A 27,581-nucleotide genomic window follows, 5' to 3' on the forward strand; every position below is an offset into this window, starting at 1 on the left:
GAGAATTGGTATCTGGCGCAGAAGCGTCTCGAAGAAATCAGATTGCACATCGAAATAGTTGCCGCAAGTCCTTTGAACAACGCGATAGCAGTGGAAGGCAGGTAACTGTTGGTAGTTGAACTCATGTCATTTCCCGCAGAAACACTTGAGCTTGCTCGTCGAACATCCTCTTCTGATGAGTGCCATCACCGTTGCGGGACATATCGACCAACCCCTGAGCTCGACCCAGTTCTGGTGCTCAGGTGTGGAGCGGCCAAACAGCCAAACAGCCAAACACTCGCTCGTGAGGAATATACCTCTACGCGAGAAGTGTAATAGCCATCTTCAGCCTGTCTTTCCGGACAACAAAGACCTGACATACGCAATGACATCTTGGTAGGCGTCTGATATCCTTGATTGTGCCGAAGAGTGTCTACCACATCAAAGCTCTGGCTCAAGCTTTCAGTCTCTTACTACCTTGCGAGCCCCAACTCTCCGTTGGGTATCCTTGCCTCTGACGGAAGCGTCTCCACGTGCTCCAGTCTCGCGATCTCCATATCGAAGTCCCGGTTTCTGGTATCAGCCCTGTTCCCAGTGGTCGGCCACTTTCGCTGAGATATCCTTGTCACATCAGTGCCGACCTTTGTGAGGTCCACGAACTCGGATATGTCGGTGCCTCCAGTCAGAGCCGAAGAGGTTCGCTTCTCATCTCGTGTAAACGGAAGTGATGAGTTCCTTCCACCGACAAAATCGACCAGTTTCCCAAGAATGGCAAATTCCAGCTTAAGTTTGATCGAGTAAAAGGCCGGTTTTGTGATTGTTTCGAGGATATACAGCGAGGCACATTCCAGCCCCAGTAAGCCCAGGTCCAGCGTGATGATTAAGACGTTGATCGCCAACAGTTGATACATGAGTCTCTTGGTATTTGTTTGCACCGAGGAGCGAAGTGTGCGAATAGCCTCGATAATATAGATCGACGACAGAATAACTTCTTGGAGAAAGAAGCCACACATCTGGACCTTCTCCATAACATTGTATCCGTCCACAAAGGCACGGGTATGCGTGTCACTGTTGGATCCGATGGTCAGAACCGTTGTCGGTATATGCAGAACAATCGCATTGACGATAATCATCCACTTCGTCCACTTCAGGATCTTGTCTCTTCTTTCGCCTGTCAACAACAAGTGGAGTCTTGAATACAGAACAACTGCTTGTCCTGTAATCATAGGATACCAGCCAATACTCAATAGCAGCAGGGAGAACCACTTCGCGCTCATGAGGATCGAGAAGTATTTGAAGATGAAGCCTATTGAGTAAGGCACGATGCCCAAGCTGGAAACGACCAGGCTCCAGAAATAAAGGCCCTTGAACTTTTTAAAGGTACCAAATATGAGTACCTGCAACTCGAGAGCGTTATACAGCGATAGACCGAGGAAGAACGCGATCATGACTTTGATGGTGAGACTGTCGCCGGTGTAGCCCCCCGTAATTCCTTCTGCTGCTGACGAAAAGGAGCTCGAGGAGGCACTGGAATTCGACGCCATTTTGTAGAAGGGGTTCAACCCAGGGGAAGGAATGCCTCGAGGTTTCCCGGCCCATAGATGTCTCCAATCCGTCCGGCACGGGATCACTCGTCAGTCCTAGTGTCACTGAGCCATTTGACAGCGTACCATGCACGCAGTCTGGAAAGACGCAGAGAACGACGTTGTTTGAAGCTTCTCTCCACATGTTGGGAGAGGGAGCCGACGACGACTGAAAAATGCGACTAAAGATCAACCATCATGTCGATCAATACCCAGACCCCGCGAAGGCCGTTCAGGCGGGATCTTCTTGGCGACGGCACCAGACGGCGAGTGTGCGTTTCTATCTTATTGGATCATCCGAGTTCCGTTTTGTCGCTTCGCTGGGATACCCCGATGTGTAGCGATCCTGGGGAAACTGGGAACCAAGCATCCTACGTCATCCCTCCCAGGTTTCTTGCTCTGGTGCTCGGTAGTTGAGCCTCGACCCAGGAGTCGTTTCCACGTTGCTTAGTAGAGGCCCAGATTGTTGATCAGCCATGTGTAGGATGATCATGTTCAGGATGATTGTGTGGGCAGTAGTCGCTGCTTGTGGATCATCGAAACAAGAGCGTTTTCATTATTGCGAGGTTGGGCCTTCAGGTATAGATATATCTTCTATGTAAAAGGCGAAAGTAACGACGGTCGTGCGGATTTTCTCCCTTTCCTCTGCATCATCTGAGACCACGTTTGCTGCACTATCTGATCTATCACCACATTTGGCTGCGTCTGCTATCGGTCTCAGTCTCGAGAATTGTGTCGTCGTGTCGACTAGGAAGGCTGAGATGCGTCCTCGACACCGCCAGTTTCAGGTACTTATCTGAGACTGAAAATTCTGTTGAAAGTGCGGCTTCTCAGCCATTGTCCCGAGCCCGTCCATGAAGTTCACTGTGAATAATTGACCGGGTAGTCGACCACCAAATCTGCATTCTGCACCACCGTGTCCTCGACCTTGATGTGCATTGTAGTGGGATAGGCACTAGTGACAACACCGAGGTGGCTAGTCCTGGCAACGCCCTGAGATCGACCTCCCTCCTTGAGCAGTGAGGGCCTTGGATCGCAAGCCTAGGTTCGTGCAGACGCATGGCCTTGGGACTTTATTGTGTCTTTTGGACGGTCGCAGAGGTTCCGTGTCATATCATTAGAGAGTGTGGTTTGGCTGTTGTAATTGTCAACCAACTGCAGAATGCATTATCCAAATCCTGGACGCATTGCCCTGTTTTCACCGCTTGGTCTGTTGTTGTTCCTGCTTTGCGTAGTCTGCGTTTCTTGCCGCAGTACTTCGAACCAATTGCTCGTCATGACAGGGTGTTGCCATACTATGTCTCGACTATCCTCTCCTGCTGCCACCGAAAAAGCCGCCGGGCTTGAACTCCTGTCTGAGTACGCAGGGAGACTAGTTCGAGTCCAAACACGCTCAAGGCTTTCTCTTCCACTTTGGTGAGTTGTCTCTCCGGTCCGTGCCGCGGTCAGGTCAGTCAATCGGGTGGAAGGTATCGAGACAATAGAAGAGCGAGGTGATACTGCTGATACAGGCGGAGGCAGATCTTCGTCATCCACGGTTACCTGAAACTCGATGGGAATGGTTTTCTTGTCTACGTTCGTCAAAGGGTACTGAACGATCTCTTCATACTGCGGAGGACTGTCGTGATAACAGCTCGGGGGCTGCGTAAGGGGACATCTGTAGCGATGAGGCTGTCCAGAGGTGACGGTGACGATGCGGGTATGATAGGCGGGAGCCTCAGGTTTGCTTGGACGGTCGCTAGAGGTGCAGCAAGAAAACAAAGACGCCATGATAACCATGGCTCTGTTGATCGGTGTGCAACTAGGTATTTACAGTGGCATCGACAGAATCTCGCATTGAAGATGTGGCAGACGGATTGGTGAAGACTATGTGAGAAGTGGGAGCCTTAAGGAGCGTGGCAGGGAGGCAGACAGGCAGACAGGCAGGCATCAGGCTGCCAGCCAAGCTTTGAAATGACGAATGGATATAATAAGACTAACTGACACAGCCCATCAAGCCCATTTACCGAGTAGTGCCCATGTAACTCACTCCATGCCACAGCCTTCTTCACACCAAGCCACCCCAGGTCATCCATTATGCCCAGCATCATTCTGCATCATTTTGCAGCTTCCCCTTTCGCCGAACGCATCCGCCTTATACTCGGACTGAAGGGTTTAACATGGCAAGGCGTCGATGCCGAGCTGGTGATGCCGAAGCCCAGATTGAAGGCCTTGACTGGAGGCTATCGCAAGACTCCCGTGATGCAGATTGGGAACGACATCTACTGTGATTCACGGCTCATTGCCCTGGAGCTCGAGCGACGGTATCCAACGCCTACAATCTTCCCGAACAACAGTCGAGCATCGTGCATGGCTCTCTCAGCTTGGACCGATCAAGACTTCCACATGACGGCTTCCGGCCTGGCAATAGGTGTGAACAAACATCTTATGCCGCAGTCGTTGATTGACGACCGCCGGTCCTTCTTTGGGAGTACTCTGAATGTGGACGGTCTACAGAATGATATACCGCACCTACGTACTCAGCTGCGCGCCCACCTCGACATTGTTGAGCAACACCTCTCGGATGGACGAGCCTTCTGGTTTGGAGTGCAGCCTAGCATGGCAGATTTCCAAGTTTACAGCAGCATTTGGACCGTACGCTCGAATCTACCGTTCGCAGAGTCAGATCTATCACCCTTTCCTCATGTGGTGTCGTGGGAAACAAGGATAAAGAGTTTTGGATCTGGGACTACGAGTGAAATCACTGCGGAAGATGCAATCAAGCTGGCCCGGGCGAGCACATCAACACCGGTGACGGAGGTTGATGATGCCGACGCGTTGGGCTTCGCAGCCGGTGCGGTGGTGGCGGTCACCCCAACGGACTATGGGTGTGAGCCAGTTGTGGGACGACTTGTCAAGTTAACCGTCGCAGAGGTTGCAATCGAACGTCGCGATGCTGACGCAGGAACGCTGACTGTCCACTTCCCCCGGATTGGGTTCAGAGTGTCCCTATTATCCAGATAAACCACCGAGCAAGGCATGGCAGCTCTCTCCATCGGGCGATTCTGACCAGATCCCACAGGTCTGATGCACTTGTGCCAACACCGAACAACTGACAAGATGGGACAAGAATGAGATACGCTACCACGACCAAGTAGGCTCAAAGGTCCGTAATGGAATTCTCCTCTCGAATGACTCGTAACATGGGCTGCCTCATTGACACGGGGACTCCTAGTGAAGTTGCATCCTCAACTGCCACTGTCGCCAACTGCAATGGAGCGAAGATATCCACCCTGCCGTTTTCCGTTCCCCACCGAAGTATTTCCACCATCTGGAATAATCACAGGAAAGTCCGGCGTTGGTGCCTGGACAGCATCTGCAACGCGTCGGTATGCCGAGCGGGTCTTTCTGCCTGTTAATGTCTTCACCCAAAGCACTAGGTCTGTCGGGACAACGGTGAGTGACCGGTAGGTCATGAGGTGAGCTGTTCTCCCATCGCATGTACCGCCTGCCGAGTGACTACTGTTACAGGACAAGCCCAGCAGCCGCCAGAAGGTCCACACTTTGCGTGTAGAATCGGCACGGCCATTCAAGTATTGTAAATGGCCTTTGAAATTTCTCGTGCCTCTGGAAATCAGAGGAGACCATGCAGCGTACCGCCCAACCTCTGGAAGGAATAAATGGCACAGTCCGATAGACAGTGAGTAGTCGTCTGAGGATTCAAAGTAGTTACTCAATAGTGACGAGGTGGCGGTCAGATCAGATACAGCTAATACTATCGATATGATAGTTAGTTACCTTTATGTCAATAGTGAATCACTCCTTAATGCTATTCCTCGTCACTGTACTACTTGTTTTTGACATCGGCTCGCCGCGAAGGATTGAGCACTTTGTCTCACAAAATGACCTCCTACCAGATCGAGACTGGAAGCGGAAGATTCCTGAGCCAAACAGTTCTCCGATCTGAGTCACCGCATGAAAATATCTGAGCATTCATTATAAAGCTGACGGTCCAAGATTCTGCTCATAGGTTCACAACAGCAGCAAGCAGGTCACGAGTTGTCCTGTACCCGACCAGGCGGGAGTCGCTTGAAGGTGCTCTTATCCCATTCGGGTTAAGGCAGGGCGCTCATTAAGAATTTCCGCCACAATTGTGGAGGCCTTGTGAGGACTGGTGATATTGATGCTGCCTTTGCTCGCTGCCGCTAGTTGGACATGTAAAAGTACGCAAAATCTGCTGATTGCGCGCACCACTTATGTCTCCGAGTGACACCGATTGAGGACGGTATTGAAAGTAGTCCGCAACGGTAGAATGAGACACAAACCATGGCCCAAGGAGAGCAAAAATAAAGGTCCTTGGCAGCGCAGTCGATAGACAACTTGTCGCGCAAGACGCAATAGCGAGCTCTGTTGCGACTGTACCAGTGTGTCTGCAATGAGGTTTTGTTCCGAAGTTGACCAAAGCCACAAGACTAGTCCTCCATCGTCGAGTAGTGAGGGTTTGGAACCTCGGTAGATATCTTAAGCGTCGTACTGACTGCAGTGATGGGTGTTATGGGTGTCCCTTTTTACAGTTCTTTCTGCAGCGCTTCTTCCAGGGGTTTGAGACCATCGATCATGGCCTCCAGTTTCTCGTCCATCTTCTTCAGCTCATCTTTCTTCCTGGTATTTTCCTTGGCCAGGGAATCCTTGATCTTGACTAGCTCCAACCTCTTCTGCTCCATCTTCTCCCGCTCCTGCTTTTCATATTCGATCCTCAACGGCATCAACTCCTGTTCCGGGAGGTCTGCCTGGTCGGGGAACATTGCGATGTATTCGTCCAAGGGATGGAGCGGGAGGTGCATGTAGAGATGGTCGTACGCCTCGCAAGTGCCAATCTCGCCGAGCAGATGTCTTTGTTCATAGTACAGATTCTGGAGCTGCAACAGTAGTCGGTCCACTTCCTGTCTGGCCTCTGCCGTCTCCTGCTTGGTCGCCCGAACACCGAAGGCAGCCTGTCGATGCTGACCTCGTAGCTTGGCCAGGTACGCGTTCAGGATCTTGTGTTGTTGCGCCAGCTCAAGCTTTTGCTCAAGTGTAGGGGTTGAGGTCGCCGCGTGTTCCTCTAACCAGGTCAAGACGGAAAGTGTCTGCGCTAGAGTCGCGTGGGATGTTTGCAGCAACGGCTGCAGGGAGGGATCTGTTATTAGATCGTCAATGGCCATTCTGGGCGGTTCGATATCCTCTCTCTCTCTAACGAGTTCAGAAGGGATTTACAAGGACGATAAAGACGAGAATAAGGCGCAGTGGTGGTTGACAGGGTCGTGTTTGGCAGGTGAAATTCCTGGCCAATCGGAGTTGAACTTTCTCCGCACCGCAAGTTTGATATTTCTGTCAAACAACTTTTTGTCACAACCCTTTCCTAATATTCAGCACCCTCCAAAAGATGGCGCCCGATAGGGGGATTGAAGAGGCGATCTCGTCACTCGATCTTGGAACCTTTCATGACAAAAATGTCACCGAGGGAAAATCTGCCGCGGAGACAATCCCACCTCACCTGTCGCATGACCCTGCGACGAATGCGAAACAATCACAACCTTTCCAGTTCGGACAGCGATTTTTGTCCGAGGACGATGATGTCTTTGCCTACAATGCATGGGATCATGTGGAGCCTGACACGGCCCATTACGAGTACTGCGAGACCCAATATGCTGCGCAACGCGCTTCTCCTGTCTCGGACTTTGACAGGGCACGCTTCAACGAACGCCCTGAGAAATGGTGGGACCTGTTCTACAAGCAAAAGACAAGCACATTCTTCAAGGACCGAAAGTGGCTTGTTCAAGAATTTCCTGTCCTGGGCGAGGTTACGAAGCCAGATGCTGGTAAGAAAGTAGTTCTCGAAATCGGCGCGGGAGCGGGAAACACGGCGTTTCCAATCCTGAGACTGAATGAAAACCCGGACTTGAAGCTATTTGCGGTGGACTTCAGCAAAAAGGCGGTCGAAACAATGAGGAGCGCAAACGAATACGCAGAGTCAAACGGTGTCATGGTGGCTGAGGTCTGGGATGTAGCCGATGAAACCCTGCCGCCAGGTGTAGACGAAGGGAGCGTGGACGTGGTGATCATGATCTTCATCTTCTCGGCCTTGAATCCGAGGCAGTGGCAACAGGCTCTGGTCAACATTCAGCGAGTGCTCAAGCCAGGAGGGGAAGTATTGTTCAGAGACTATGGCCGCGGAGATCTCGCACAAGTACGCTTCAAGGCTGGTAGATGGATGGAGGATAATTTCTATGTTCGTGGAGACGGCACCAGAGTATATTTCTTCGAAAAGGAGGAACTGGAAACGATCTGGGGTGGAGCCTTCGACATATGCAATCTGGATGTGGATCGTCGACTAATCGTCAACCGTCAACGGCGCATCAAAATGTACCGATGCTGGATTCAAGGACGGTTTCGAAAGAAGGAGTGTACTTGAGAGCAAGCAGCGTCTTCAGGAACCAGAGTCTGCCCGGCACATTTTGCGCACATCAAAGCCAATGCACCAAGTTAACCAATCCGGAATTTGAGTGGGAGGCGTGGGTGCACCATGGAGGTGGAAAAGGCAGCCAAGGAGCAACAATGTCGCACTGGTTCCGAAAAGCGAAGCACATGTCCAGTGATGGAATGCATAGTTTCAACCCAAAATCAGCCAGTGTACATTCAGAGATGCAGGGGATGATAGAGTAACGCAGCCAATTGGATAGGGAGAGCATTGCATGTGAAGATGCTGAAGTGGTGTTTTGTACCCAACGAGGCCAAGCACCTCGTGGCACTCCAAGCTGGGCGGGTCAATGCATCTGTCAGACGGTCATTTGAACAAGGTGTGAGCTAATTTTGAGGCGACCAGACCCCAAAAATGCTCATATATTGGATCAAATGACTCTCTTGGTCATCATGCGCCTCGCTTTTCCTGCACTTCTTCCTCACTGCCTTCGAACCTTGTCTGTTTCCCTGTTGCCACTCTCTTCAACCAATTCACCAAATCCCCACCTCGAGAAACTGACGTTGGCATGGTATCTAAATAGTCATAGTGTTCATTCTTTCCCTTCAGAGCCAGTCCTTACCGTTCTCTACCTTTCTCCCCTCGTTCAGACTGTTTTCTCACCTCCTATATCACTCCCATTACTTCTCGCGACATATCGACTGCGCCACTCAGCAGCTTGCTGTCAGACGCCGAACCCGCTTTTAGTTGAGCGTTCGACCTCCTGGCTGTCTTTATTGCTCCCCCCGCCGTCCGCTTAAGCTGCCGCATGCTGCAGATCTCACGAATATGACCTGTGCAACTCAAACAGTCACATTCGAGTCCTCTTCTAGCCGCGAGTCCAGTCCTGCGAGAGACGATGAACGCACTCGGCTCCTGCCCCGAGGCCGCCGTCATTCTTATAACACCCTTCCCCGACGACGGCAGTCGAGCATCTGCAACGCCGATGCGATCTTCGTCCGAGTCGATTTGTTTCTAAGCGAGCTGAAAAGTAGGCTGGACAGACTAGAAAAGTACCGCCAAGAGAGCCTTCTACATTTTGATGCTCAATTGGAGCGAGCCTACCAAGCTCTAAGTGATGTACGAGATTCATGTGCTCCTACTTTATCTGGTGAACTACTATGGGGTGCTGCGAGACATCGGGCCCTGATTCTGGTCGATACTCTGGAGACCAGGTACAACGACTTTATGCCGTCTCGAGAAAGTCTGGAACACAAAGCACAAGAGGGCATGCGGGTTATGGAATCCTTTCTCTTGGAGCTCGAGTCAGGGATGCTTGAAAGGAAGAAGCAATTTATTGATTCAGGATGGAAGAAGGTCGACGACTCCCTCAATGCTACCCGGGAGATACTGGAAGACGGTCTCGACAAAGCTTTTCGGGCGAGAGATTTGCTCGCCGACTCCGTCTCTCACGCATTGACCCGAGCTGCCGAGACCAGGCTGATCCATTACGAAGATCTTCCCACGCCCTGGAGGAATAATCCCCACATCCTCAAGGGCTACCGATTCAACAAGACACAGCTCGAGTGTCTCACCACTATGTTTCACGCACACAATGAGATGGTGAACATTTGGTCACACACCATCGGCTTGCTCATTGTTCTTACTGTGGCTTTTTACTACTATCCTTCGTCATCAACATTTCCTCTGTCCACCAAAATGGACGTCCTGATTGCGGCCTGTTTCTTCGCCGCTGCCTGCAAGTGCATGATCTGCTCCACCATGTGGCACACTATGAACAGCATCTCGGACAAGCGTTTGTTCGATCGTTTCGCTTGTGTCGACTATACTGGCATTTCCCTGCTGGTGGCGGCGAGCATCCTTAGCACTGAGTGGACAGCCTTTTACTGCGAACCCATCTCGCGAGCGATTTATATGAGTCTGACCACGGCATTGGGAATAGCCGGAGCGATCCTGCCGTGGCGGGAGAGTTTCAATCGAGCCGATATGGCTTGGTTCCGGGTGGCATTTTTTGTCACCTTTGTCGTGGTTGGCTTTGCGCCGGTGTTACAACTGAACTATACGCGAGGAGCTGCCTGGACTTTCTATTTTTACGCTCCCGTTGCCAAAAGTATCATGGTGTATTTCACAGGAGCTCTCATCTACGCAAGCCAAGTACCTGAAAAGTGGTGGCCTGGAACGTTCGACTACATTGGATGCAGTCACAATATCTGGCATGTTGCTGTGGTCCTGGGCATCATCTTTCATTATTTTGCCATGCTAGACTTCTTCCAGGGCGCATTCACCAGGGCCAGTGATGGTTGTCGCTTGGGTTGATACAGTTGACAGTACGAGCATTTAGGTAGCTCGCAACGGGGTGTTGGTGAAGCATAGCGTGGCTGTCCTCTAGCGATGCATTGATTCTGGACCGGCTTTACAATTTTGGTTGGTGTTGAGCCTGGTGTAATAACTTTTGCTTTCAGCATGGGCCGAGTTGGACATGCTCTCCTTGTTTTCGCCGCCGTGCTCCAACTGACCACACCTACCACTACCGAGTACTGTAGCCCAATGCTACCTCTCACCTACCATTCATTGTGTTGAGCAGAGATCTCTTTCCTCTCTTCTATGGACCCCGCCATGCTACTGCTGGACGACTTGCCAATAGTCGTTGAACCACCTTGCATCTCTACCCCTCAACAACTGCTTGTAACCATAGGAACCACCGTGGTCCTTCGCTGACCTTGCCCAGAGCCGCAGTCGATCCAAGTGCCGCATGGAAATAGCCCGCCGACCTACAACCGAGTGACTGAGACGACCCCTCATTATTTCAACATTGTCCAACTCACTCGGAGGACGTAGCAGCTTGATACGTACGACAGAGAACGTCTTGAGACCGACACTATGGCCGACCAACACACTCATTCCCATCTTCATGACCATGCCCACCACCCAAGTCCACGCCCTCTCCCAAACGAGGCACTTCTCCAATAGGTCCTCAAACCAATCAGTCGAGTGCGGGATGTTCATGCCACCGGCTGCTGTGCCTCAGCCGCCTCCCTGAGAGCCTTCTCCTTTCTCATCATCCTTCGAGAGAAGATGAAGACAAAGACACTGAACAGGAAGTAAATTGGCTGCAAGGTGATGGTCAAGATGTACCCTTTGTGGAATCTGGGTGCCTCCACGGTTGGCCAGGCGAGAATTGGAACCCAAGAGTTGAAGGCCGTCCCAGTGGCGAGCATGGAGCTGATGATAAAGGCTCGCTCTTCTGCATCACCTGCGCACACCAGGTTGGCATGCGAATATATGACTGGTGACAGAGATACAAGCATATAACCAATGGCCACGGCAAACCTAGCACCATGTCAGCTTAATCTTACGAACCTTGACTGGGAGACTTTACCATTTCCAGGCGAACGATGACTGGTCGTACAGGACAAAGCCCAAGGCAGCGATGAATGTCATGAACGTGACGAAGCCGAACAAAGGGATCTTGGCCCGATCACCCCATTTGTCGACCACCCACGAAAAGGTAAAGATGAAGACGACGCCCAAACTTGGGCTGATGGCCTAGATCGGAGCGTCAGTGAGGTACACTCGATGTACAATGGAGGATGACTGACTGTATAGTTGTTCACCTGGAAGGTGTCGTACTGCGGCTGCGCTCTGAGCCACAGAATGTGTTGTTGCCACCAGCCCATGCCGAGAATCCAGATGATGTTCCAAGGCACGAGAACCCAGAAATGCCATCGACCAAAGAACCTCTTGACCGATGAGAAAGAAAACGGCAAGCCTTGCGGGGACTTGCGACCCACCAAGCGCATTCTCTCCAGCGCAAGAGCGTGCTCTTCCTCGGTAAGGAACCATCTCTTCGAGGTCCTAAGCGCACCCGGGAAGAAAGTTGCCCCCCAGAGGGCGATGGGAAAGGTGCACAGGGATCCGATCAGGAACATCCACCTCCATCCCGCGTGTCCAAGGCTGCCGTCGAGATTGCGATAGATTCGCGCAGCGAGAACACCCGTCGACACGGTTCCGACGCCAGATGACATGTAGAAAATACCAGCTCGACGCACAATCTCGTCTGGTCGGTACCAACTCCCAAGGACATAATGAATCGAACAGAAAAAGGGTCCTTCGCAGAGACCGATGATGAGTCGGTACGCCGCCAACTGACCGAAACTTTTGGCCCAGAAACAAAGCATTGTGAAAAGGCCCCAGAGGAAGGTTGAGGTCGGGAGCACGATATGAGCGGGGATCTTGGTTACGAGCAGCGTCGATGGAATCATGGAACTAGGCGCATGGTCAGTACGAAGTCGATATCCCTGGACGATGACATACACTGCATATCCCACAGTGAACACAGACTGCAGCTGGACGTATTCGTTCCGGAGTAGTTTGAGGTCTGTTGGCGATATCAGTCCATGTCCCCAAACACACAATGCCAGATCATCTCATACCTTCTCTCATCCCGCTAACATAAGCATTGGCGAGGATGCCGCGATCAATGTACATGACCTAATGACATGTCAGCTTGCCTCAAGACACAAACGGACGACTGGGATATGCGCACCCAGAAACCCATGCAGGCAAACGAGAGAATGGTAAAGTCAAGCTTCAGGACCAAGCGGCGCTCCACTGGTCCATCATTCTTGTCGAACCAGGCAAGAAAACCTCTATCCTGGGCCGGGTGAGCGTTTGCTTTCTCAGAGGTCAACGGAAGTTCTTCTTTGGAGTCGCTGAGGACCTCCGAACCCGCCACAGCGGTAATCACGACGTCTTCCTGCTGCTTCGACATGGCTCTATGGATGTGGTAGATTTTGTTTCTTCAAGTCAAAACTATCTATCCGCTTGCCAGAAAGCGTCTTGCAGTGAACAGGGGGCATGGAGTGCTCTCTAAATACCTTTTTAAATCTTCGGTCATGGGGAAATCCAGTCGTCTGGGTTCGCAAGCCTCAACTTCAGTTTGCGCTATCTACATGCCATGGAATCACGACATCTGCCTCGTCGAACTCTTTTTTTGTTGTGGTTTTTTTTCTTTTTGGCCTCACACGGCATGCCCAATCCGACCGTTGAAGACTTATCTATTGTATCCGATGATCGGAATCATATAGGCGAGCACGCCATCCAAGAATCGTACCGCGCACCGTTATTGACAAGTTGTGGACCACATCCCTTTCCTCCCTGGCAAAACGACCCGCTGGTATGGTCCGAAACGCGCTACAATGTTCGAGGCCGGCCAAGAACGCATGGGCGGGTTTTATAGATCCAGCACGCGAGGGCGGTGGATTTCTTTGTACAAAGATCTTCAGAATACTTGCTCCAAAAGACATTATCTATAGGGTCGCGAATGAACCCCGACGGTTTGTCCAATTGACAAGTTTACTCGATAACCCTTGGGGTCATTGTCCTCTACCAACATGGCTCTCTTGTCTGAAAATAGCTCGAGACTGCCCACTCCAGTAGTAACCGATGATTCTGATGGAGAGACAGGAGGCCCGCAAAGTGCAATTACCACGCCTGATGAGGACATTCCTGTGCCGCCAGGTCGATCCCAGTCGAGCAGACCGGTTAGCGCCATCATCGTCGGTGCAGGAATCGGCGGAATTGCAACAGCAGTTTTGCTCTCCCACAAAGTCGACAATCTGACGTACACCGTATACGACAGGAACAGCAAGGTTGGAGGCACTTGGGCTGAAAACACTTATCCTGGTGTCAGATGCGACGTGCCATCCCACGTGTATCAACTCACCTTTGCGCCCAACACTGACTGGAGCGAGTACTATTCCAAAGGCAGTGAGATCCAGGAGTACTATGCCCGAGTGGTCGAAGACTATGGAGTGAAGCCAAATCTTCGGCTATCGCATGAAGTTTTGTCTGCTCGATGGATCGCAGACACACGAGAGTGGGACGTTGAAGTACGAAACCTCTTGACTGGCGAGGTCTTCAGGAACCGTGCCGATTTCTTGATCTCGGCTCCTGGAAGAGTCAATGAGCCTCACTATCCCGACATCAAGGATCTGGCGACGTTCAAAGGCAAGGTCGTGCATACCGCCAGATGGGATCCAAGCATCGTTCTGGACAACAAGAAAGTTGCCATCATCGGGAATGGGGCATCTGGTCAGCAGATTTTGCCCAACATTGTGTCCCAAGTTGCCCACATTGACCACTATGTCCGTTCCAAAACCTATGTCAGCCCGACGTTTCGTCAAGGCCTGCTAGAAGCTTCAGCTGAAATTCCGGGGGGTCTCGTCTACAGCGAAGACGAAAAGAAGACATTTCGGGAAAACCCAGCCGCATACCTGGCTTACCGCAAGGGACTCGACAAACAACATTACGGCGCGGTTAACAACCAGTTCGGGAAGCTGGGCACTGAAGCGAACAACAAACTGCGTGAGAGCCTTCTCTCGACCATGTTGCAGCGTCTCCATGGTGACAAAGAATGGCTGGCTCGACTGACTCCGGATTATGCGCCCGGTTGCAAGCGGCTCACCCCTGCACCGGGTTATCTCGAGGCCATTATCGGGCCCAAGGTTGAATTCATCGACGACAATATCATCGAGGTCACAGAGCACGGGTTGAAGACTGGCGATGGTAGCGTCCGAAACGTGGATGTGATCATCCTTGCCACGGGCTTCCAGAACGGATTCTATCCTCGCTTCCCAACCATCAACAAGGACGGCGATGACCTGTCTCAGATTTGGCGTCCCGGTGGCAAAGTGGGATATCCCGAGACATACATGGGCGCCATGGCACCACAGACTCCAAACTACTTTTTCGTGCTACAGGCTCAAGGCAATGCGTTCGGGGGTTCTGTGCCCTACCAGTGCGAAATCTCTGCAACATACATTGCCAAGGTGATCCGTAAAATACAACGACACCAGTACGCGACCGTGAGTCCCACTCTGGCCGCCGCAAGCGAGTTTAGCGAGGTGGTCGACCGATATTTCAAAGACTCAGTTGTCAACGACGGGTGCCGGAGCTATTTCAAACTCGGGGGCCACACCGGCAGGGCGAGGAATGTCATTGGGTTTCCCGGAACAACCAGACAAAGGCTCGAGGTTCTCGCCGAGCCCAGGTGGGAAGATTTTGCCTTTGAGACCCTAGGTGGTGCTCGCATAGGAAGCGAGGACCAACACGGTACCGAGAGTGGTGGGGATGTGGTTAGCGTGGCTGGCAAGGCTGCGAAGAACCGGTTCCTCGGGTTCTGGGGTGATGGGAGGTCGGTCCTCGACGAGGCCAACGACCTTGACGCAGTAACATACTACCTGAAAGAGGTGGGAAAAGTAGACCTCAGACGCTTGCACGAGGACTTGGTCTGAGACCAGGAAGGTTTTTTTTTTCTTTTTAGAGAATGATGTTTATTATTCCTTTCTCCTCTATAATTGATGCAACGATGAGCGCCGGTAATAGACGGCTGGCGGAGGCACCGAAAAAGGGCAACGCTATGAACTTGCTTTCATCAGAAGGAAGTCAAACCGCCGTCACAAACTGTCGACAAAGTCTACCGTAGACCTTGGTGCTTGCTGTTTGCTTGCTGTTTTCTTGTTGTCGCTTGGCAGTGCAAGATTTACCGGCCACGTTTTGCTCAAGCTTGGTTACGAGTCAGACGATGGTGTCTCTGTGCAGATAGAAGAATCATGTCCTGATGTGCTCGACGGAACATCAGTGGTTGAAAGCACTGTCAACCTCCTCCCTTGGCAGGTGTGTCGACTTCAGACGTTGGAATTGCGTGACAGACCCAGAGCGAAGTATTCCCGATTAGGCCATTGTCTTCAACTTCATGGGTCCCCAGATAACGTCGTCCCCACCATGGGTCCTCGACCATGGACCATGATACTTGGCGCAAAGAGATATTCATACCGGTCGTCAACTAGGTTTGATCGCATCATTATCGTTCTGGATGGTAACAACGATAAACCGGGTCGCAAAGGCGACATCGGAGACGGCAGCTATCTGCGCTATATCCGCCCCGGGTGGACTGGTCAAAGGCTGATTGGGATCGCAAGGCTGGCTGTGCGGCAAGGTGGCCAAGAACCAAAGGGGGAAGGGGAGAGAGGGAGGGAGCGCACAGAGAATATAGGGTGGTTGTGGCAGACTGATTTTCTCAAAAGGTGCGTTTCGCTCCCAATCTTCAACGAGACATTTAGAGGGCTACCAAGATTGAGGCAAGATGAGCAACGACGGCGAGAACAACAAGCAGGCGAGGATCGCGATTGTCGACGATGCTCCTCCTCCTCCTCCTCAGCCGAAAAAGCGCATTTTGCTCAATGCCTTTGACATGAATGGGATTGGCCACATCAGGTGAGTTCCAGTGAAGTGCGCTGCTTTCAAACATTGAACACGACGATCTCTGCACTCTGCGCGAATATGAAGACATCAACTGACAATCACAATCATCGTCAAAGCCCAGGACAATGGCGCAACCCGGTCGACAAGTCCAAGTACAAGAACCGTCTGGACTACTGGATCAACCTCGCCAAACTGCTCGACCGGGGCAAATTCAACGCCCTCTTTCTCGCCGACAATTTCGGATCGCACGATGTCTTTGGCGGGAGTCATGCGCCGGCCATTCGAGCGGGCACCCAGTGGCCGATGTATGATCCTTTCGTGGTAGGTTGATCAATCCAAGAAATTCGCATCTTGGAAATAGTTCTGTGACACTTACACGCGACAGATCATTTCGGCCATGGCAGCAGTCACGAAAAATGTGGCTTTTGGCGTGACTTCGTGTACGACTTTTGAACCGCCTTTTCTTCTGGCCAAACGCTTTTCCACCTTGGACCATGTGACCAAGGGCCGCATTGCCTGGGTGAGTAGTCATTGGGAATGCTTCGACCCGATCCGAACCCAGGTCAGTTCTGCGTTGGCATGAACCAACTGACTGACCGTGTGGTGCGTATAGAACATTGTGACCTCATGGTCGGACAACGCTGCCCGGGCTGTGGGCCTGGAGCAACTGCCCGAGCATGATCTGCGCTACGAAATGGCCGAGGAGTATCTGAACCTCATGTACAAGTAAGTCCAGGCCTCTCTCTATCGGACTCTGATGTGGTCAGCTCTCCATGTCGATGGTTGGGTATAAACTGTAGGCCTGTTAACTAAACATTGAGACAGGCTTTGGGAGGGTTCTTGGGCTGATGACGCCGTTGTGCAAGACTCTGCAAATGCGACATACACCGACCCGTCCAAGGTCCGGAAGATAGAGCATCGAGGCCGCTTCTTCAAGTGTGTGAGCGCTCACTTGGTCGATCCTTCACCACAACGAACACCGGTGCTCTTTCAAGCGGGCATGTCACCGTGAGTATTGGGACCTTGCGAAACTTGGCAGAATCAAGCCACTATGCGTGTTCCCGCTAACTGTAGGGTAGAGCAGGCGCAGCGTTTGGAGCGAAACACGCCGAATGCATCTTCATCGGAGGACGAACCCCGGGATATTTGCGCGGCAAGATCACAGAGACACGCCGGCTGGCAGCGACTCAAGGCCGTAACCCTCGCGATCTGAAGTTTTTCGTCCAATTCACCCCGATCCTCGCGCCGACCGACGAAGAAGCACAGGCCAAGCTGGACGAGTATCGAAAATATGCCATTCCCGAGGGCGGCCTCGCCCTGTTCTGCGGAATCACCAAGATCGACGTCAGCCAGTTTCCCATCGACGAACCATTCCCCACGGACCGCAATCATCCGGCATACAAAGGCCTCAGCGACCGTGCCATCGAAGCTCTGACGACTAAGCCTGAGAGATGCCAGGTCTGGACCCCCCGGGAATTGGGCAATTTCCAAGCCATCGGAGGCAGTGGAACGTTCATCGCGGGTAGCCCCGTCACCGTGGCCGACGAGATGGAGCGGTGGCTCAATGAAGGCGATGTGGACGGGTTCAACATCGGCCATGTCGTCGTGCCCGGGGCGTGGGAGGATGTGGTTGATCTGCTGATCCCCGAGCTGGAGAGGAGGGGATACAACCAGGACTATCCGACGCCCGACGAGAGCACGGCACGGGAGAATTTGTTTGGCACCCCCGGAGATGCAAAGCTGAGAGCGGACCATCCGGGCAGAAAGTTCGCTTTTGATCAGTATGGCAAGACCTGGGAGTGATCTCGACTCGATTCGACTCGACCTGACCTTATACGACCTGAAATGGGGGATGGGGTTTGACAGTCGAGGAGCCGGCTGTCCGATAAAATTCTGTGGTTGAAGGGATCTTTGGACTGGATGACTCGAACGAGCAAGATCTCAATGAACTTGTCCGCTCGTGAAAAAAGAAAACCCCCTAGTAGAATTGTATGTACCAATGTCTGCCTATGGTGTAGACAATTCCCCATCCGTCTCTTTGACCCTCTGGGGAGGAAAAAAAGAAACATGCGCATTTCCAGCACCAAACCTACCCATATAGACCACAGGAGGAGGATTCAGTAGACCCTGTCGGGATAAGCAGTTGAAGCCGAAGCTCAATTCGACTACAGGATCCGAATACGAAGATTTCCCTTTTTGAAACCCCGAGTGCCTGAAGTCTAAGTTCGAAAAATGAGTTCAAGTCTGACAATCCCCGCAAAGATGAATCTCCCTCACGGATGCGCGAAATGACTTCAAGGCAATCTCGATCTCTCCGTCAGACTCGTCTATTTCCTTTCCCACTACCTCGCGCCCGAGTCGACACGATCCCAGGACAATGTGGCAGCCTAACGTCGAGACGGGCAAATATCGTATCAATCCTCCCTCTATCCCTTCTGCATCCTTGCAGTTTTCTCCCCGCAACTGCATCGACACCGTTGGCGCCAACTCGGCGATCGAGTTGAATTTACTATGGCACAGAGCCTACCTCCAGGCACACAGCAGCGTACCACGCTGAAACAAGGAAAGGCCATGCAGTCAGTGTTCAGGGTCACCCTTGGATCCGCTACATCAAGGACCGGCAGATTGTCCAAAGCAGAAAAGACACCAGTCCATACGAGGAGGTCCCACAAGAAGTCGCGGCACGGCTGCAGGACCTGCAAACAGCGACGAATCAAGGTAGTTTTCTCTCCGAGTACTCGGATGTGCGGACAGCCTGGTGAGTGGACTAATGCATTATCTCTAGTGCGATGAGAACAGAGATGGTGGTTGTCTCAAGTGCCAGAGCCATGGACTTGCTTGTGATTATAACAAAGGAGCCCAACTGCCATGCCGTGCTTCTGTCATCCTCCCGAAGCAGCAGCAGCAACATGGTTCTCCTACGTCTTCCTGCTCAAGTAACAATGGGTCACGATCCTTGGTCAGAACAATCAGTCAAGAATCGAGCTCAAGATCTCTCGTACCCCTGACGCTGGTTCGCAACCCGCCTTCTCCTTTTCCATTCGAAATCCCCAGTCAAATGACCTCCATGGGACACACATTTAGTCATTTTAGCACCGTCACATACTGCTCGATGGGATCCAACATGGGACAAGAGATCATACGAACCACTGCTTTTGATCTGGCCCTCGAGAAGCCCTACCTCATGCACGCAGTGAATGGTGTCTCGGCTGCACACCTGTGTCATCTTCTTCCGGCTGCTCGACATCCGGCCCAACATAACCAGAACCAGCTGACGAACTTCTACCACTTTCAGAGGGCATTGCAACTCTTCCGCGATGAGCTGGCGACCGGCGTCACCAAGGCCAACATGAATGCCCTGCTATCGACGGTGATGCTGATTTGCGTCCATCAATTCATGCTCCCCCAATCTCAACCGGGTCCTGGAACGAGTTTCGTGTACGCTCCAGCGGAGCATCGAAGTGAGTGTCTGAGATGGTTGACGATTCAGCATGGGTTTAATGCTCTGTATGCTGAGCTGGGTGAAGTGATTTGGGCATCTGTGTGGAATCCGGTTTTCACGGACTCGGATATCAAGGAACTCGCGTCTACAATCATGACTGCAGAGGCTGGCGACGATATTCATGCCTTGTTTCTGGAGCTGTGCGAGGTTACCCCGGACTCGTCGTCTCAGAACAACCCTTATTACGAGGCGTTGGAGCATCTACTCTTCATACGAAGACTCAAGCCGGGGATGAACACCTTTAACAAGCTGGTCACATTCGTCGGGTCGGTGGAAGGAGACTTTCTTCAACTGTTGCTTTGCAGAGACAAGCGAGCACTGTTGATCCTGGCCCATTGGTTGGCATTGATGATTGGGCTCGATCAGTGGTGGAGCAGTGCAAGATGTAAGAATGAATGCGTCGCCATCACGACATTCTTGATGCACGATCAGGATGAAAGGGTTAGAGCCTTGCTACGATTTCCTGCTCAGCTTGTGGGAATTGATCTGATGGCGATCGGGCCGTTGGACGGACACAGCATCATAAGCTCGTGACCCTTGGCGACGCCGAGTTGCAGATTTGCTCGGCCTCATCGGCCTCAAAGACTTGTATTTCAACCCCCAAACACCATTCCATCCTCTTAGGAGCGCAGATCTGCCGCCGGCTTCTGTATTTAGTATCTTGTATTCTAAATGTAGCAGAGGCGTTGAAGCGGCGATTAATACATTCTCGTCGAGAGAGCAAACCCTCCCTGTATATACTAGACAGTTGAATAATAGTGGTTTGACACTTGTTGGCGAAGAGGTGCCAGTTATGATGTGTGCCCAACTCTGTACCTCGTACCTCGTACAGCGTGCGCCAGTGGTGCTCGCTTAGGGGCGCCCCGAGGATCCCTGTCCCAACAGAGGGCACCCAAGGCACCTAATGATCTGCCACAGTGAGGCGCCACAGGCTCCGCGGCACGCGCCAGTGAGGCTGCTGGTGGTGCCTTTTTCGTCACGTGGAGGGGAGACCCTCTTCCAGCCTGACCTGCGCCCTTCTCAAATCAGCGCCCGACTCGTCTTCTCTCTTCTATACATCGATGAGACTTCGCTTGAATTGGTCATCTCTTTGCAAAATACATGTCATGGTCGTAGCGGTGCATGGATGTTACCGCTCACTTTCTCCTCAAGCACGTTGACCGTGTTTCCCTCGTTCCATTGACGACCCGAAATATGTGTTCGGAGTTTCTAATACTCTCGACACCATTATCCCAGTACTCATAATGGCCGTTGCCCCAGAGCCAGTACAGTCTTCGTTGCCGGTACTTGGGCCTGTCCGAAAGACCCTCTCGCCCTTCGAACTCTTGATTACCTGCAACCCGCCCATCCTCGAATCACTCCTCGCTCAGGTTCCAACTGAGTCCATCTTCAAACTCTATCAGACTTCACCCTACCTGCGTGACTTCTTCTCGAAATCTCCCACCTCCTGGCGATATATCTCATGGCGTCTATACCAACCCGCGGTCCCGACCGCCACCGTCGGCGTAAACGTGGCTGGAAATAACGGACAAAGGCAATCGAGCAACTACGCCCTCGACCAAATCATCCTGACAGTCATAAACCCCTTTAGCACGAGGCTTGTCAGCCTGGAGTTGGATAACACGGCTGTTAGTGGGACAACTTTGACGTCCACTGTGCTGATATTGAGGAGGGAGACCCTTCGCCACGTCTCAGTGCGCGGGTGCAAGAATGTCTCCTTGAAATACCACATCAATCCATGGTTACAAATGCATGCATTGGCTCGCGAGTCACCGGATGCCAAAGGCCCTCCCGGTTTCGAGACCCTTGCTCTGAAGAGTTTATATACCTATCGATGCCGCCACCACAGGAGGAGGCCGTATTTGCCGAGTAGCCTCGCACGCAAGGAGAGCGATAGCGAGCCCACGCATGAACTGGTTCTGACCTGCCACAAACTAGGCATCTGGACAGATACGGCTTGGTGCACCACGCCCGGCGCCAGGTGTTATCGGAGGCGAGGGTATGTGAAACTACGTATGCCCCAGGACCCCCGGGAAGTCTGGGTAGTCTATGATCGCTTGTGGAGGAGTCGGAATTGGCTGGGTCCAGCTGAGCAACCCAGAAACTACGCCTTGACCAAGAAGCGGAAATGGGATTGCAGGAGTTGGGAAGTTGACGAGGAGGGGATGAACGGCGAAACCATTGGCACGGGTCCCGAGGGCAAAGCAACGCCGGCACATCTACGAGCATCTCACCGAAAATTTGTCGAAAACGTCATCTGCCACAACTGTTCAGCAGAGATCCTGGAACGGTGTGAACAGTGCTCGGTCATGATGCACTGCACCGGGTGCAGGAAGACACTATGTGCCAGTTGCGCGTTCGATCGTCCTTACTTGCGAAACAAGAATGCTCCCGAAGAAGAAAGAAACAAGTTCTGGTGGGCACCCGGATGTGCCGTCTCTCCTTGTTCCATGCAAGATCAAGATCTACCTCCCAACGGAGCGCCCAACGGGAACCAAAACACAAACACGAATACCCTTCCAAATATCAAATTCAAATGGTGTTGCACAGAGCCAGTCTTTTCAGGTGGCGGCGGCATCACCTTCAGCAACAGTGCGAATCGGGACTCGGACCGCATTCGTGCGGCGCCGCTTCCAATTGGGCAGAACTGGGAGGATCCGGAGTTCGTTCGTGATGCCCCCGGTGTCGTCAGCTATCCTGCAGATGACAGTGCACCTAAAGAAGGACCTGCCGGCCGCTGGGCGAATATTAGTGCTTTGTTTGAGACTGCTGCATATCTGACCGGTGGAGACCACCCCACCTTGTCAGTTCCTCGGGTTTTGTGTGATGACTGCTATGGCTCGGACAGTTGGAAAGTCAAATGCAAGGCCTGTTCAACACCGATTTGTATCAAACATGATATTGGTGAGCGTGCCAAAGCCCGGATCTGCGGCTACAGAGAACTCCCCGTCGAGAGACAAGATTTCAAGTCGAGAGTGAAGGCTTTGAAGTTGCTCGCCACATTGATGCGACAACGGAAAGAAAAGGAGGCGGCAGCAGAGCAAGCAGAATTGGCCGAGGTTGGTATGGCTGTCAGGACCCCCAAAGCTGGGAAAGCTGGGGTCAAATCGGGCTCTCCTCTCTCCCCCTCGGCATCGTTAGCGGTCGCAGCGGCTGAGGCTGCACTCAATGCGGAGATGGGAGGTGGTTCGAGAACAATACGAACACATCTGGCAGAGATTGAACGGCTCCAACGTCCACTATCGCCCGCTTCGAACAGCAGCGGGCCTCCATCTCGATCTACCTCTCCCTCGCCATCGGCGTATTCAATGACTGCGACTCCGGAGCCGAGATCTGCGCCTCGACGGCCAACTCGACCGGACGTTGAAGAAGGTCCGGGTTGGCGAGGCTGTCAAACACTCTTCTGCCCAGTGTCACGTTCGGCCCCTGGCGACCACAGGCGACGCTGTACAGCGGTCATGAAGACCTGCATGGAATGCAAGGTTTACGTCTGTGGCGATTGCGCAAGCAGCCTGGAACCTCCGTGTCCTTGCAAGGGGTGCCGAGCTTCTCAGATTGAAGAAGCCAACAGCATACCCCCAATCCTCCCACCGACTACTGCACCATCTGAATCTCCTCTGTTTTTCTGTCCGAACTGCCGATGGGAGAGGATGCGATCAGGAAAATGTAAGCGGAGGTCACCAGCATTTTTGGCTGCCCTATCATGGCACGGCAAGAAGCCGAAGAAGCGCAAGGACAAGATGCGCAAACCTCTGGAAGCCCGACGGACGAGTCTGGGGCCAGGCGCCAGTTCCTCCAGTACAGAGGAGGCAATCGATGGGCTGGTGGACTTCTTCTCTAGTCTAAACGCCCAATATCCCGGTACAGGACACTTCCAAATAGATACGGGTGGGTCGGGGCGGTCAACTGGTGATGGCCAAACAGGAGCTGGAAGCAACCCACAGGATATACAAGATTTGGAAGACATGGGTGCTCTGGCCCGTGATTTGATCCGTCGGATCCAGCGCTTGAGAGATCAATTTCCTCCTGGATCTTTGGCGGCTCTGGCGCTGCCAGATATTCGGTTGGACGACGAAGCCGAGGTTGCGGTCAGGATTGCACGCACGGCGAGCGATGCGGCCCGCGCCATGACGCACCAGATGTTGGCGATGCAGCTTGGAGCTGACGTTGCGGAGCCTCACCAGCACACTGCGCATCTCGATCCACTCCCTATACCTATGCAGCCGATCGGAGACGGTAATGGCGATGGTCCTCAGTCTATATTGGGGCAAACTGGCCATGAGACCCAGGGGGTACCTCAAAATGAAGTCGTCGCACCTGAACCGGCCGAGGTACTTGGGGAGGGAGAAGTGGAGGACGAGGATGACGGACACTTTGAGGAGAGGGAATCAAGTACAGAATAATGACAGATGGTGAAAAACGTCGTGCCGCCAGGAGGAAAGCATCGCGCGAGGCAGAGAATTTTTGGACTGAATTGCATAGCACCAACGGAACAAAACGGTGGGAGTTAGATTTGGGACCTGGTTGGGCTGGGGTCAACTTGATCTGATATGAGCATTTGTCTCTCGTTTGGTAATGACACGAAATGACCTTTACCGATGACTCGAGTCTGGACGTTTCAACGCTTCAGCCTCTCGCAGAGCTGCAATCGAGTCAACCCATTTCCTTTTTTAATGTTCCGGCCGCGATGATACAGGTCCAAGGCACCATGATTGAGGGACACCGGTAAGAGACAGATATGCTGACACTCGGGAAACTGGATCTGGAAAGATGATCGTCCATGGACGGCCCTTTTGGTATCCGCTCGCCATTCCATTGGCTGCCAAACCTTCTTTTCCTCATGTCTGTGCTGTACCAAACTCCAGGATTTCCCCCAAGTGTGAGTCTCCGAGGCTAATACGTGCAATCTGTGGCTCACCAACAGAAACAGCGGGACGTTTTGGTTCGTAAAAGCTTGGGCTGGCACTGGGAGGTCCTCACTGTCGAGGTCCTCACCGTCGCGGTCCTCCTCGAGGACCTTGGACTGCTGGTCAATAACATAAAGGTGCTTCCCAAGCAGTGCTGTTGTCAAACAACTCTGTAGCTTCTGCAAGTGACTTTGACTTCTCTCACAGACAGACTCTAGAGCATCGCCTCATCTCGCCATCCACAGACTCTTGCGCATACCTTCACCTCATCATCGAGGTAAACACTCAGACTTACACTTGTCAAACATCAAGACAACATCTCAACACAATCCTCACCATGGCCATCAAATCTCTCCTCTTTGGCGGTCTGATGACCATCGCCGTCATGTGCGCCAGTGCCGACGCAACTCCAAACGGAAACGCCAGAACAACAATGGCAACGCTTGTCACCAGAGCTGCACCATCTCCATCACCATCACCAACAACAACAAAAACAACACTAGCAGGGCTCTCCCTCGTAGCGTCAGCCGCGGGCTGCGAAGGAGGATGTAAGAACGCCGAGGACGAGGCCTCCTCAAACCAACCAGAACGCACATGCGTGCGCGAGGCGCTCGTCGCGCTGGCCAACTGGCGGCTGCACTGCGACCGGGCGTTCTCTCCGTGGGAGTGCTGGACGCGGGCGCCCAACGTGGAACGCTGCTGCGGGAAATGGGTCGACGACGACGACGCACACTACAAGGACTACCCGCCCGTGCGGGTCAGCCGCGAGTACCAAGTGGGCGAGACATCGTGGGAGTGGCGATGGGACGCCAAGGTGGACGAGAAGAGGCACCGTCGCGAGGTCGTCCTGCAGACGCCCGAAGAGTTCAACGCCGGCGACACCGTGTGCGGCCGCTGGCGCGCGGAGAACGACGTCGTCTTCAACGCCTACATGCGCCGTCTGGACGAGTACGGCATCTCCGACGCCGACAACACCGGCAGGGTCATCGACGGCAAAACGCCCAGGTATAACCCCGAAGGAGGCGGGTATGGCGAGGACGGCAAGAACAAGTACCCGGAGTTGGATCCCCTGTTGGGATGGTAGGGGCGGAGGTAGCTACTCAGTACTACTATTATGGAAGGTGTTGAAGTAAAGCTGAAGCAAGTGTTGGATAGTGATTAAACTCAGGGATTGGTTGGGGTGGGTTGGGGGTGTTGATCCCAAGACAGACAGACACATACATATTACGTACGAGGTATGAAGTCGCTCGATGCCGTATGCCAGAGGCTAGGTGCGAATATGACTTTATGCCGTGAGGACCATGCGATCGCAAGGATCATAGATGCTAGTCACGGATTAAGGCTCTACAAGAAATAGACATTTAAGAGAAAAAAAAGTTCCTAGCTGACAAACGTCGAGGATTGATCAACCAGGCTTCCATTTGTTTGTGTTGTGTGGAACACAGAAATTATGTTATCGACTTTATCGAAGAAGAAAAAAAGCTGTTTATGCAAAAACTTGGAAAACCGCTTCCCCCCCTTCCCATATCGCGTATCGGGCCCGGGGGGGAGGGTTTTCCTCTCTCTCCCTCTTTTTCATGGGACCATCTCCGTCGTTACCACGTGCGCTTAGTAGTTGCAGTTGAACTTTGCCAGGTTAAGAAGCCATAGAGAAAATTAGAAATAGCCCAACCCCTGTTTCCCCCGTGTAAGGAGGAATTTACAGCGCAGCGGCGAGACCCATGATGGCGAGGACACCGAGCTCGATCTTGGGGAGCGAGGCGGCGCCGGTGTACGTGGCCGGAGCGACGGGGAGGCTGCTCGACGAGTAAGGAGCATAGCCCCAGGTGCTGGTGGAGACGGCAGCGACAGGCACGCTGCTGGTGGTGGCCGGTGCAACGGGGACGCTGCTGGTCGAGGACCAGTCAGCCCACGTGTGGGGGACGGAGGTCGTGGTAACAGCTTCGACGGGAACGCTGGAAGTCGTGGTCCAGTCGCCCCAGGTGTGGGTGCTGGTGGGATCAACAACCTTGCTGGTGGTTGTCGACCAGTCTTCCCATCCGGTGCACAGAAGGGTATCCCAGACAGTCAGGGTGCTGGTGGTGCAGGTCTCCTTGTGGTGGGTGGTTGCGCACGAGACGGAGGTCGAGATGGTCGAGGTGCACACAGCGGGCGTGGTGGTCGTGGTTGTGGTGGTAGTGGTGGTCCAGTCGCCCCACGTGTGGGTGCTCTCGGGATCAACAGGAACCTTGGTCGTGGTGGTGGTCGTGGTCCAGTCAGCCCAGGTGTGGGTGGTCGCAGGATCAACGGGGACCTTGGTGGTGGTCGTGGTGGTGGTGGTCGACGAGGTCCAGTCCAACCACGGGGAGGAGATGGCAGAGCCAAAGGCAGAGCCGACGAGGGTAGCAACGACAGCAGTCTTCATCTTGATGAGCGTCTGTAGAAACGAGTGACAGAAGTTGGGTTTTTTGCTAGGTTGAGCAAAGAGCAAGAGCAAGAGCAGCAAACGAGTGACTGGGGTGAACTTGACACGGCTTGAGGAAGAGAAGACAAGAAACTGAAGAGGTCGTCGAAGAGATAGACGAGTTAAAGTACTTCGATGCGGCGAGCAAGCCATTTCCCAAAAGGGGGCCCCCGAGCAACCAGATGGCTGTGGAGCACAGCGCCATTCATCTTTGCCATCCAGCAAAAGTTCTCATGGCAATTTCGCAGTGAAGTTGGAGTCGGCTATTCCACCGCCCCGATGGCACCAATCCTTCGTTAGGGCAAGAGACCGGGCAAAACCTTGACTCACAGAAACAAATCGCCTGCTGTCATAGGAGAAATCAGCCTTGGAGTCGGAGATGCTCGTGGATCAGTTGCAAGTGGACCGGGGGGGCCAGATTGATGAGAGAGAGATCAGCGTGTGGTGTGCTGTTTACCAAGTA

General features: G+C 52.9%; 12 protein-coding genes across 12 annotated transcripts; 8 read left to right on the plus strand and 4 right to left on the minus strand.

Moving 5' to 3' along the window:
- Positions 1 to 452: 452 nt before the first annotated feature.
- On the minus strand, positions 453 to 1,523 carry AYO20_06129 (hypothetical protein; the record flags this gene model as incomplete). The annotated part of the gene is made up of 1 exon (XM_022644420.1): positions 453 to 1,523. One exon carries the CDS (start codon positions 1,521 to 1,523, stop codon positions 453 to 455), a length of 1,071 nt encoding a protein of 356 aa, XP_022499511.1.
- A 2,115-nt stretch (positions 1,524 to 3,638) lies between these two features.
- On the plus strand, positions 3,639 to 4,565 carry AYO20_06130 (hypothetical protein; the record flags this gene model as incomplete). Its single annotated transcript, XM_022644421.1, has 1 exon — positions 3,639 to 4,565. The coding sequence occupies one exon, from the start codon at positions 3,639 to 3,641 to the stop codon at positions 4,563 to 4,565; it is 927 nt and encodes a 308-aa protein (XP_022499512.1).
- Positions 4,566 to 6,109: 1,544 nt separating this feature from the next.
- AYO20_06131 (hypothetical protein) lies at positions 6,110 to 6,745 on the minus strand (the record flags this gene model as incomplete). The annotated part of the gene is made up of 1 exon (XM_022644422.1): positions 6,110 to 6,745. The coding sequence occupies one exon, from the start codon at positions 6,743 to 6,745 to the stop codon at positions 6,110 to 6,112; it is 636 nt and encodes a 211-aa protein (XP_022499513.1).
- A 221-nt stretch (positions 6,746 to 6,966) lies between these two features.
- AYO20_06132 (hypothetical protein) lies at positions 6,967 to 7,995 on the plus strand (the record flags this gene model as incomplete). The annotated part of the gene is made up of 1 exon (XM_022644423.1): positions 6,967 to 7,995. The coding sequence occupies one exon, from the start codon at positions 6,967 to 6,969 to the stop codon at positions 7,993 to 7,995; it is 1,029 nt and encodes a 342-aa protein (XP_022499514.1).
- Positions 7,996 to 8,829: 834 nt separating this feature from the next.
- Positions 8,830 to 10,317, plus strand: AYO20_06133 (hypothetical protein; the record flags this gene model as incomplete). Its single annotated transcript, XM_022644424.1, has 1 exon — positions 8,830 to 10,317. The coding sequence occupies one exon, from the start codon at positions 8,830 to 8,832 to the stop codon at positions 10,315 to 10,317; it is 1,488 nt and encodes a 495-aa protein (XP_022499515.1).
- A 686-nt stretch (positions 10,318 to 11,003) lies between these two features.
- AYO20_06134 (hypothetical protein) lies at positions 11,004 to 12,772 on the minus strand (the record flags this gene model as incomplete). Its single annotated transcript, XM_022644425.1, has 6 exons — positions 11,004 to 11,331; positions 11,381 to 11,547; positions 11,601 to 12,267; positions 12,316 to 12,379; positions 12,435 to 12,492; positions 12,548 to 12,772. The coding sequence occupies 6 exons, from the start codon at positions 12,770 to 12,772 to the stop codon at positions 11,004 to 11,006; spliced, it is 1,509 nt and encodes a 502-aa protein (XP_022499516.1).
- Positions 12,773 to 13,394: 622 nt separating this feature from the next.
- On the plus strand, positions 13,395 to 15,296 carry AYO20_06135 (hypothetical protein; the record flags this gene model as incomplete). Its single annotated transcript, XM_022644426.1, has 1 exon — positions 13,395 to 15,296. The coding sequence occupies one exon, from the start codon at positions 13,395 to 13,397 to the stop codon at positions 15,294 to 15,296; it is 1,902 nt and encodes a 633-aa protein (XP_022499517.1).
- Positions 15,297 to 16,147: 851 nt separating this feature from the next.
- On the plus strand, positions 16,148 to 18,069 carry AYO20_06136 (hypothetical protein; the record flags this gene model as incomplete). The annotated part of the gene is made up of 6 exons (XM_022644427.1): positions 16,148 to 16,278; positions 16,383 to 16,587; positions 16,652 to 16,786; positions 16,880 to 16,992; positions 17,092 to 17,274; positions 17,346 to 18,069. The coding sequence occupies 6 exons, from the start codon at positions 16,148 to 16,150 to the stop codon at positions 18,067 to 18,069; spliced, it is 1,491 nt and encodes a 496-aa protein (XP_022499518.1).
- Positions 18,070 to 19,390: 1,321 nt separating this feature from the next.
- On the plus strand, positions 19,391 to 20,302 carry AYO20_06137 (hypothetical protein; the record flags this gene model as incomplete). Its single annotated transcript, XM_022644428.1, has 1 exon — positions 19,391 to 20,302. The coding sequence occupies one exon, from the start codon at positions 19,391 to 19,393 to the stop codon at positions 20,300 to 20,302; it is 912 nt and encodes a 303-aa protein (XP_022499519.1).
- Positions 20,303 to 21,012: 710 nt separating this feature from the next.
- Positions 21,013 to 24,171, plus strand: AYO20_06138 (hypothetical protein; the record flags this gene model as incomplete). The annotated part of the gene is made up of 1 exon (XM_022644429.1): positions 21,013 to 24,171. One exon carries the CDS (start codon positions 21,013 to 21,015, stop codon positions 24,169 to 24,171), a length of 3,159 nt encoding a protein of 1,052 aa, XP_022499520.1.
- An 841-nt stretch (positions 24,172 to 25,012) lies between these two features.
- AYO20_06139 (hypothetical protein) lies at positions 25,013 to 25,759 on the plus strand (the record flags this gene model as incomplete). Its single annotated transcript, XM_022644430.1, has 1 exon — positions 25,013 to 25,759. One exon carries the CDS (start codon positions 25,013 to 25,015, stop codon positions 25,757 to 25,759), a length of 747 nt encoding a protein of 248 aa, XP_022499521.1.
- A 615-nt stretch (positions 25,760 to 26,374) lies between these two features.
- On the minus strand, positions 26,375 to 27,079 carry AYO20_06140 (hypothetical protein; the record flags this gene model as incomplete). Its single annotated transcript, XM_022644431.1, has 1 exon — positions 26,375 to 27,079. One exon carries the CDS (start codon positions 27,077 to 27,079, stop codon positions 26,375 to 26,377), a length of 705 nt encoding a protein of 234 aa, XP_022499522.1.
- Positions 27,080 to 27,581: the final 502 nt, after the last annotated feature.

Source organism: Fonsecaea nubica, assembly GCF_001646965.1.
Source record: "Fonsecaea nubica strain CBS 269.64 chromosome Unknown Scaff38, whole genome shotgun sequence".
In the NCBI taxonomy this organism is placed as follows: domain Eukaryota; kingdom Fungi; phylum Ascomycota; class Eurotiomycetes; order Chaetothyriales; family Herpotrichiellaceae; genus Fonsecaea; species Fonsecaea nubica.